The 11028-nt window shown below is 38.7% G+C and overlaps 2 protein-coding genes across 4 annotated transcripts; both read right to left on the bottom strand.

Moving 5' to 3' along the window:
- Positions 1–562: 562 nt before the first annotated feature.
- On the bottom strand, positions 563–5977 carry LOC132166694 (pentatricopeptide repeat-containing protein At2g03880, mitochondrial). 3 transcript variants are annotated; one of them, XM_059577561.2, is made up of 4 exons: positions 2534–5977; positions 2006–2082; positions 1530–1734; positions 563–1430 (listed from the first exon to the last, which is right to left on the bottom strand). In XM_059577561.2, the coding sequence occupies exon 1, from the start codon at positions 5687–5689 to the stop codon at positions 2666–2668; it is 3024 nt and encodes a 1007-aa protein (XP_059433544.2). In that variant the 5' UTR covers positions 5690–5977; the 3' UTR covers positions 563–1430; positions 1530–1734; positions 2006–2082; positions 2534–2665. The 3 variants fall into 3 exon arrangements, with proteins under 3 accessions (XP_059433544.2, XP_059433543.2, XP_059433542.2); XM_059577560.2 differs by having other exon boundaries at positions 563–1734; positions 1980–2082; XM_059577559.2 differs by having other exon boundaries at positions 563–1734.
- A 799-nt stretch (positions 5978–6776) lies between these two features.
- On the bottom strand, positions 6777–9699 carry LOC132166425 (pentatricopeptide repeat-containing protein At2g33680-like). Its single transcript, XM_059577230.2, has one exon. The coding sequence runs from the start codon at positions 9500–9502 to the stop codon at positions 6836–6838; it is 2667 nt and encodes an 888-aa protein (XP_059433213.2). The 5' UTR covers positions 9503–9699; the 3' UTR covers positions 6777–6835.
- Between the last annotated feature and the right edge of the window lie 1329 nt (positions 9700–11028).

The following is an 11028-nucleotide window of genomic DNA, read 5'->3' as shown; positions in this document are numbered from 1 at the left end:
GTTAAAAAAAATAAAAATAAATAATATTTAAATGGTATAGAAAAAGAATCGATAATCAAATAAGAAATGTATTTGAAAAGAACATTACTTAAAATTAAATATAAAAAAAAAATTGTTTTTTTAGCAATTTTAGATAAAAATAAATAAAAATTTAGAGAATCCATCGTCAATGCAATGAGCATATTAGGTTGCAGGATATCTGTTAAATGCAAATATATGGGTCCTGTGCCCCTGGTGTGGAAAACAATGGGCAAAAGCACATCTTGTCACAGCACGTAGCCATGCATGTATCAAGCATCCATGTTTATAGTTATCAACCATATTAAAATACCTTAAAATAAAAAATACAATGCTAACCTTGGTTCTGAAAACAAAATTTGCGTTAAAAGAATCCAAAACATCAGCATCAGCCTACCCAAATATCATATAGAATGACAGCAACGATGGAAAAGAACATCTCAAACCCAAAAATAAAAGGAAAAATAGGGCTAAGAAAATACTTCATTTTTTTTTCAACAAGTAATTGAAATATCATTAAAAAGCGCAAAAGGCGCAATCCAGATACACAGAAAATATACAAGAAAAACACTTAAATAGAAAAAGAAAAAGAAAATCATAAAAACCAAGCTCTACCCAGTGATAAAGAGTATTGAAAAAGAAAGAATTTGTTCCACCAGAGTCCTTTTCCAGTTTTCAAAACTCTTACTATTTATTTCCTTCCAAAGACACCACAAAAGGCAGGACAATACCATCTTCCACTCTGGTGCACTCTGAGGACTACCACTCAACCTTCTCCAACAAGTAAAAAGGTGTATCACTTGATTAAGCATAAAGCAAGATAGTCTAACATAACTGAAAATAGCACTTCATAAGGCACTAGCAATCACACAGTGGAGAAAAAAGATTATCTACAGACTCCTTACACCTTTTACACATACAACACCAATCAATTACCATGACATGCTGCTTCTTTAGGTTATCAATTGTGAGGATCTTCCTTATGGCGGCCGACCAAGCAAAGAAGAGCTCTCATGATGACCTTATTCCGTCAAATGCTCTTCCAAAGAAAGGGAATACTATCATGAGGGACAAGAATGTTATATAACGATCTAATGTCGAACATCCATCTCTTCGAACGGGCCCAGCAAAGCTTGTTTACCTCCCCATCTCACTCTAAAGGAGTACAACAAATTGAAGAATTAAGCAAAGACATTCACCCCCAATTGTGAGCCACTCTAATAAAGCTTATATTCTATTGATGGGAGCCACTAGATAACTCAATAATCCGCTATGGAAGCATCTTTAATGCGAGCTATGCTATACAAATCCGGTAAAGCTTTCTTGAGGGCCATCTCTCCACACCATTTATCAGGACCGGAGGCATTGGTACCTTTCAAATTGCTCCCATCAAGCCAATGGAAAGACCGTCTCTACAAAGACAAGTCATCCCATAGGCAACTTGCACCAAGGCGGGCAATATCATATTACCTTTGAAAAATTGTACCAATCAAATTCTGGACAGGACATACCTGCACATAATGGTACCACATCACTTGCAAGATTCACATGCAGCTTTCAAGCTTCAAATGGCAAAGAAGCCAGACAGTTTTCAGTTCAGTCGGCACAACAATGGTTTCTTCTTGAAATAAACAGCAGTTTGTAATAAGTTGTCAGAGTGTGCTGTCTTCCCTCTCCGTTCATCTTACCCATCCATTACACGTCAACTGTTGGAGGCTGTATAATAAGAGTGAGCTTCTGTTTAGTCCAGCAAATAATACAACTCAATCTTCAATGCACATGGTTCATAGAACATTAAGTAGACAAAGATTTGGTAACGCATATCTTTACTTCTAAGAAAATGCAAATATATTAGACCTGTGCCCCTGTTCCCAAAAAAATGTATGTATCATGCATGGATATGTATGCTTAACAACCACTTATTAAAAAAAAATGTATGCTTAACAACCAGATTAAATTACCTTAACATGAAAAATACAGTGCTAACCTTGATTCTGAGAACAAAATTTGCATCAAAAGAATCCAAAACAGCAGCATCAGCCTGCACGATATCATATAGAATAACTGCAACAAACGGAAAGAACGTATCAAACCCAAAAAGAAAAAAGAACGGACAAGAATTTTAGATTGTAAAGGCATTCCGACTTCTATAAAACTGGAGGCATTTGTATCTTTCAATTTGCTCCCATCAATCAAATGGAATGGCTGTCCCTACAAGGACAGGTCATTCTCATAAGGAACTTGCACAGAGGGAGCAACTATAGTGGCATTGCAATATTCTACTTCAATTAGCCTAGGAGCTCCAAAAACCTGGATGGAGTATGTGGACATTATTGACTATCAAACACTAAATGTTTACATGGATACTAATAAGAACCCTTGTGTAGTGTATGCATGTGGACCTATTTCTCTCTTTTTTTCCTTTTGTGTGTGTGTGTGTGTGTTGGGGGGTGGGGGGGAGGGGCTGCTTACAAACATTTAATGACATGGGATATTAATTCATGAAGGAAAATACCTGGATTCTCAGTTTTTAAGTGTTTTTTTTGCCCTGGGTACTAGCACTTAGGGCATTGTTACTCCAAAACCAAGGATTAGAGTTTAATTTCAGCACGGGTCAACTTGCTAAACACCTCTGGAGCCAAACAAATCACCAATAATCCTGACAGGAGCAGGTGCCACACTTAAAGTGGTGGAACTGATTAATGTCACGAACAACTATTTCCCGATTGGTGATGTCTGAGATGAGCTTCATAACATCATGGCAGTCTTCACAGATGCGTAGGTTCTTGAAAATTCTAATCGTTTTTACAGGGTTGGGACTTATAAGGGCAAAAGCAAGAGCCAACCTTTCACTATGATGATTAAGATGTTCCTTTTTCTCTCTGTCAGTGACATTATGAAGCACACGTTCTGTTTTTGGGACATAACCTACTGATAATAGTTTTTGGCCAAGCTCCTCTAATTTTAAATGAATATCCCTGATTTTTGGATGCGAAACATCTTGAGACACAAAGATGTGGATTTGACCATTGATCTCTACCCAGCTACATCCAGGTTCCTTCTTAACACCCCGACTGGACATCAATGACCTGACCTTTTTGACATCATCCCACCTATCTTTGGCTGCAAAAATATTGGACAGCAATATATAAGTGGAGTCAATCTCAGGTTTAAGCTCAAAAAGTTTATCTGCGGCTCTTTCACCAAACTCCACATTTCCATGCATTTTGCAAGCCCCGAGAACAGTCTCCCAAATCAATGCGTGTGGTGTTAGCTTCATCTTCTTGATGAAGAGTTCGATTTCATCAAATTTTCCAGCTCGACCAAGAATATCAACCATGCAAGCATAATGCTCAACTGTAGGAGTAATCCCAAATACTTCGCTCAGTGAGTTGAACTGTTTTTTCCCTTCTTCAACTAAACCCATGTGGCTACATGCAGAAAGAACACCTAAGAAGGTAACCGAATCTGGCATGGTGCCTTCATCTAACATTTTCCAAAAGGTTTCAAGAGCTTTCTGTCCTTGTCCATGTTGTGAGTATACACATATCATTGTGTTCCATGCAACAGTATCCCGAAAAACAAAGCCCTGAAAAATAGCCTCAGCATCTTCTAAGCACCCACATTTTGCATACATATCAACAAGTGCACTAGAAACAAAAATGTCACCAAACTGCCCACCCTTAATTGCCAAAGAATGAAGTTGCTGCCCAGTTTCCATGGCAGCTATTCGGGAGCAACCACCTAAACAGCTGGCAAGAGTAAACTCATTGGGCTTTACACCTTCCTGTTGCATCAAACTAAAGCGCTTAACAGCCTTCTCTGCTTCATCAGTTTGTGCATAACCAGTGATGATGACAGTCCAAGTAAAGAGGTCTCGATTAATCAACCTATTGAAAACGGCATCTGCATCTTCCAAGCACTTGGTTTTGGCGTACAAGTCAACAAGAGCTGTCCCAACAAAATCATTACCATCAATGCTGTTTTTTATGATATGGGTGTGTACTTGCTTTCCAAATCCTAGATCACACAGGCTAGAACAAGACCTTAAAACACTGACATACGTGTACATGTTCGGCATGAAACCTTCCACCAGCATTTGATAGAAGATTCTTGGTCCTAGATTGCAGAATTTGTTGCCATGGCAACCAGATAAAAGGGCATTCCATGAAACCAAAACATGATCTGTCATTGCCTCAAACACCCGGGCACCACCTTGTAGACATCCATTTTTCATGTACATAGTAATTAAGGCATTGCTGACTGAAATATCGCTTTCAAACCCATACTTGCATATACAAGCATGGATGCTTTCACCATATTGAAGGAATCCCAAACCAGTGGCAGCGCTAACAACACTTGCAAAGCTAAATTGATTTGGTGGGACACCTGCATATCTCATTAACAAAAATAGCTGGGCTGCATCTCGGCTATGACCTTGCTGATCAAGGCAAGTGATCATTGCACTCCAGGCTACTACATCAGGATTTTTGATCATATTAAATACTTTTAGTGCATCATATGCCAGCCCACACTTAGAGTACATATCCACAAGACTACAACCCAAAAACTCATCTAGTTCACACCCCATTTTGATTGCCACAGAATGCACAGCCTGGCCTTCTCTCAAACTCCCTGAGGTCGCACAACCCTTAAGGACAGTAGACAAGGTGAACTTGCTAAACTTCATTTCTGATTCTCTCATTCTACAAAACAGATTCAATACTTCTTTCCAACCACCCACCTGGGCATAACCATTAAGCAAGGCATTCCATGAGACACCATTTTGCTCAGGCATGCAAAAGAACACTCTTTCCGCAAGTTCCATCTCACCACATTTGGCATAAAGATCAACAAGAGTAGACCCAACAAACAAATCCAAGAAGCACCCAACTTTGATTGCTTCTGCGTGCACCTGCGTCCCAAACTTCAAATCCATTGACATAACACAAGCTTTCAACACGGAAGCCAACGTGAACTCATTAGGCCTCACACCTTCCCTCTTCATCTCACAAAACAAATTAACACCTTCACTACCTAATCCTTCGGCCACAACCCCTTGTATCAGTGCAGTCCAAGACACAACATCCTGTTCAGGCATCTCATCAAGCACTCGGCGCGCATACACGGGACTCCCACATTTTGCATAAGCATTGACCAAAGAAACCCACAAATGAGAGTCCGGGTCTATCCCATTCTTGATCACCTGCCCATGAATGGCCATTCCCTCATTCAAAGACCCTTTCGAAGCACAAGTACGCAGCATCCCAGAATAACGTCTTAACCGTTCCTTACTATCCAAACTCAAAGGTCTACTTCTTACATTCTTTTCAATCTTCTCCCTCGACAAGACTGAATTAGCCCAATCACGAACCGTTTCCTTTCTGGGTTTTCTATGAAACCTTTCATGAAAATGACTCGGCGAGTTTCGGGTAGCGGAGGAATCCGAATCACTTGTGGGGTTCGATTCTACAACATCTAAAGCAGCAGAAGACGAAGAATTCAATCTAACAGAAACCAACGGTGACTTCGAACTGGTACGAAGCTTATTGGGGAACTGAAATCGAAAACCAGGCGGTGGGCTACGCATCTTCAGAGCAATAAGATCGCATTCCATCAAATTTGAACGCCAAGCTTCGGCTCTGAAGCAGTTTTTTATCATCAAACGCATCAAATGCACAGCCAAAACTAAAAGAGCATCAATAGCGACAGAAAAATCATTACAGACTAAAACTCAGACAACTATTCCGCCGACTGAGAGCTTTTCTTTTCAAAAACAAAGAAAAATAAACTTGTAGGTATGACCCACGATTCCACTTTCTTTTCGTTTTCTACAGATTCCCGCGAACCAAATAGATTAACAAAGAAAATAACAATAGCAAATCGCTTGCATCAACAAGGTGCGGATTTGAAGAGAGAGAGGAGGCAGCGAGCGGAGTCGGCTGGCTGTGGCTGTCAAAGAAGCGCGAATACGAGTGTTATCTTTCGAGTAATCGAGGGTATTTTAGTGGCCAGTCGAGGTGAAAGATCTGCTGTGACGCTGACACAGGTAAGCTGACCTTTCTGATGACGTGGCATCCCCCAATTGATGTGATGAGGACAGCGCTAGAGCTGCTTGTTTGGTGAGTAGTCAAAAACCTCATTCAAGGGTTTTCAAAATTTTGAGAACGAAAAATAAAATATAGAATAGAATATAATTAGAAATTATGTTTGGGACGTCAGATTTTTGTTATTTTTTGTTTGAGATTAATAGATTATCATTTATCACTCCAAAAAAAAAAAAATGTTATCATATGACTTTATAATATAATTGAAAATCAGTCACTGAATCAGCATTTATAAAATAAAAAATAAAAAATTAATTTTCACTTTCAAATTATTTCAATTGTATAACAATCGTATGGTGGTCTACGTGGTATTACCCGAACGATTTTCGGAAGAAAATCAATTTTTTCTCAATTGGGTTGAAAGAAATTAAAATTCAATTTAATTTAACCAAACATTTTTTGGTGCACACATTAATTTGGGGTCTAATTTCTTACTAACCCTAAATTTAGGGTTTTTTTTTTTTTTTTTTTGGAAAATTAAATTTAGGGTTTTTAGCATTTCCTAGAAGTATGGATCTGTTTAGCAATGGAATTGGACAGGTCAAGAGCAACCAACTCCTCACAGGATGTTCAAAATCAGCATCTCCTCAAAGTTGAGCAGAACTCAATGACCTCCCAAACTCTGCCATTAATTAGCTCGCCGGGGGGGTGGGGGGGCAACTTCTCTATCAGATTTCCTGATAGCATCCATGACCCATGACGCATGTTCTTCATCGAGCCATCCCCTCCAAATATTGACAGATTTCCTTTATCTTTGGATGTGACATATCATGAGCAAAGAACTTATGGGCTTGAGCATCAATCACCAGCCAGCTACATGCTGGTTCCTTTGTGATTCCCAGATTGGACATCAATGTCCTAACCTTCACAACATCATCCCACCTTCCTTTGGCAGCTAAAATATGAGATAACATCACATAATTATAGTCCATGTCTGTTTCAAGCTCAAATAGTACTTTCTCTGCAGCTCTTTCACCAACTTCCACATTTCCATGCATTTTAGAGGCCCAAAGAATGGTCTCCCAAATCAAGGCATTCTGGGTAAGCTCCCACTTCTCAACAAAGCTTTGAACCTCACTAAATTTGCCTGCCCGACCCAGGATATTGACCATACAAGCATAGTGCTCAATAGAAGGAGTGATTCCATAGTCCTTGCTCAATGAGTTAAAATGCTTTTCCCCTTCTTCAATCAAACCCATGTGGCTGCACGCAGAAAGAACTCCTATAAAAGTAATCTCATCAGGCAGGACCCCTTCATCTAACATAATCCTAAAAGCCTCGAGAGCCTCCTTTCCTTGCCCATTTAGTGAGTATCCACATATGATTGTGTTCCACAAGACTGCATTCCGATAAGTCATGCTCTTAAAAATGGCCTCGGCATCTTCTATGCGTCGGCATTGCCCATACATATCAACAAGTGCAGTAGCAATATACATGTTGCTTGACAATCCGGATTTTATAACCATGGAATGGAGCTGCCGGCCACTGTCGAGCAATGCTAAACTGGAGCAACCACTTAAACAGCAGGAGAGAGTGTAGGCATTGGGCTTCAAGCCTTCTCGTTGCAACTGACTGAAGCACTTCACGGCCTTCTCCCCTTGATTGGTTTGTACATAACTGGAAATGATGACTGTCCAAGTCAAGAGGTCTCTTTCAGTCAGTTCATTCAAAATTATATCTGCATCTTCTAAGCACCAGCATTTGAAATACATGTCTATCAGAGCAGTTCCTATGGAACTATTACTGCAAAGGCCATCTTTTATGATATGGGCATGTATTTGCTTCCCAAAATCTACATCCAAGATGTTGGAACAAGATTTTAAAATGCTGATAAACGTGTAGATATCAGGTTTGAAACCTACCACAAGCAATTCTTTGAAGATTCTTGGCCCCTGATCAGAAGTTTTGTTATCATGAAATCCAGATAAAAGGGCGTTCCATGAAGCTATATCTCGAACATTCATCGTATTGAAAACCTGCCAACCATTATGCACACATCCAGTTTTCATGTACATTGTAACAAGTGCACTGCTGATGAAATTATCAGATTCGAGACCATGTTTATATACACAAGCATGAATACTTTCGCCGTACTTCCAGTTACCTAGACTGTTAGCAGCACTGATGATACTAGCAAGAGTATATTCATTTGGTGTCACACCTGTACGTCTCATTAGGCAAAACATCTCCGCTGCTTCTTGGCTCTGGCCTTGCTGATCAAGACAGTTGATCATTGTACTCCAGGCCACTATTTTGGGATTTTTGATCCTCTCAAAGACTTTGAGTGCATAGTCTGGCAACCCACACTTGGAATACATATTAAGAATGCAACAAATCAGAAACTTATCGAGCTCACTACCCATCTTGGTAACCAGAGCATGCACTGCCTGCCCCCCTCTCAAATTTCCCAAGTGTGCACAACTCTTAAGGACAGTCAATAAGGTGAACTTACCATACTTCAATTCTAATTCACTAATTGCAGAAAACAATTTCAGAATCTCTTCCCAGTCACCTACCTGAGCATATCCAACAAGCAAAGCGTTCCACGACACAACACTTTTCTCAGAAATGTAAAAGAACACCATACTTGCAAGCTCCATCTCACCACATTTTGAATAAAGGTCAACAAGAGTAGACCCAACAAACATATCCGAAAAGAACCCGATTTTAATGATTTCTGCATGCAACTGTGACACAATATCCAATTCCAAGCACTCTGAACAACCTTTCAAGACACTCATCAAAGTTTGTTCATTTGGCCTGACACCATCTTTCCGCATTTCGCTATACAATCTAATACCGTCACGGCTGTACCCTTTATCTATCCAGCCCTCAACCAGTGCAGTCCAAGACACAACATCCCGTTCACGCATCTCATCAAGAACCTGACGTGCACATTGCAAACTCCCACCTTTCACATACACTTCCACCACCAATCTCCAAAAAAGGGAATCCGGGTCCATCCCATTCTTGATCACCTGCCCATGAACCGCCTTACCCTCATTCAAGCACCTCTTCAAAGCACAACTACGTAGCACCTCAGAATACAATCCTAGCCTCTCGTTGCTATCTAAATTCACATCAGCTATTGAAGGCACCGGTTTAAGAAGATTATGATTTGATAACTTCTTGAGTATGTTCTGAAAGCGCCCATCGAAACAAGCCGCCGAATTTTCCATGCTATCAGATAATGACGAACTGGGTTTTACATATGGTATTGCAGTAGCAAAAGAAACAGAGCGAGGCTTTCGCAATAAACGACATAGAAAACTAGTCCCCAGGCTATGATTGCAATCCATTGAACCGAAAATGAGCAATGAAAGAGAGAATTGTATAATGGGTTTTTCACTTCCTTTTTTAAAAGCATTTCCATTCATTTACTTTTTCCCTCTGTAACTTGGATCAATCGAGACTTCAAATTTCAAACCCTTTTGACCCGTCTATGAACTATTCATCCTTCCGGCGGTTATTTCGTAGCCACGGCATTCATGCAGAATTTTTGGACAATCCTGCCCCTAGGCTAAAGCGAACCGGTTCCCTCCAGTCCATTTGGACTGGAGAGATCCAAATGCGAAGGAAAATACATTGACACAGAGGAAGCAATGAAAAGGAACATCTTATATAGACTCTCTACTATGAAAAGGAACATCTTATTACCTTAAAAACTGTTCCTTTTTTTAATACATCAACTTTGCTCTTGTCCTCCTCTCATCCTTCTCTCCTCAGGATAATGCCACGTCAATGAAAAAAAATGGAAGAAGCATAAGGGCATACCAAATAGCAATTATAGGAGAGAAATGATTTTTTTTTCCTCCCGTTCAATTCTTGCAAATCTATCATTTGAATTCAACAAATTCAATAATAAATTTGTAAAAATTTAACGAGAGTTGACCAACAAAATGTCTCAATTATTAGTAGATTAAGCATGTCAACTCAGCAAATATGTATGCGAGATAGATGCTACAATATAAAGAAAATAAATGTTTACTTTCATTCTCCTGTCCGTTTTTGTACAGAAAGTGTGCAAATTCACCATTAAATTTATAAGACCTACATATAGGTTTTAGTAAATTTGTAAAAAATAAAAATAAACAAAAAATGCCCAAGAGAATAATACCATACATGACTCTAACCCAAAAAAAAAAAACACATTTTTCAATTGAATTTTTTTAGTTTTCTTTTTATTTGATTAAAGGGGTGTGTAATGAACATTTTGAATCACATTATATATTATTCATCCAAATTTGTTGGGAGAAAGTGAAAATACATGATAATTTTGAGAGATTAATTGTTACTTTTTTAAAGTTGGAGAATAATTGCAAAGGGTGCGTGTGTGTGAGGAAAGCAAGTATATCTTTCCCATCAATCTTTTACACAAACTTATCCGATAGTGTGATTCCTCAAGACGGCTGATCCAATTCTTAACACGGAAGCTTTCCAAGTGACTCTAGAAGGATCTTAACAAGTGCTTGGCAAGCATTGTTTGGAGGTAAAAAAAAAGTTAAATACAGTTGTTTGTAGAGGATAAATTTTCTTTCTTGAATACTTTTCTCTGGTTAATTATCTGTTTGGGTATATTTTCAAAAAAGAAATTTTTTATTTTTGTATAACACTTCTCATTTATCTGTTTTTCTAAAACACTACTCAAAATCAATCTTTTTATTTTTTATTCTTTTTCTAAAACTAAAAACTGAAAACAATTCTTAAAATTTTATCAAACCAACCCATCTATATTTTCTGAATGAGAAAAAATCGAAAATACAAAAAAGAAAAAGAAAAAAAAAAAGAGTAGGAACATTTCAAGCTTTAATTATAGATTTCAGGGGAGAAAATAGCCTGTACAAGTAGAAGTAGATTGATGGTTGGCTGGATTGAGAACAGAATATAAAGAAATTCATAGCTG

The sequence above is a fragment of the Corylus avellana genome, chromosome 11 (assembly GCF_965113065.1).
Source record: "Corylus avellana chromosome 11, dhCorAvel1.hap1.2, whole genome shotgun sequence".
Taxonomy (NCBI): domain Eukaryota; kingdom Viridiplantae; phylum Streptophyta; class Magnoliopsida; order Fagales; family Betulaceae; genus Corylus; species Corylus avellana.
Note: the sequence above shows the minus strand (reverse complement) of the source record. Positions and strands in the feature narration are given on the sequence as shown.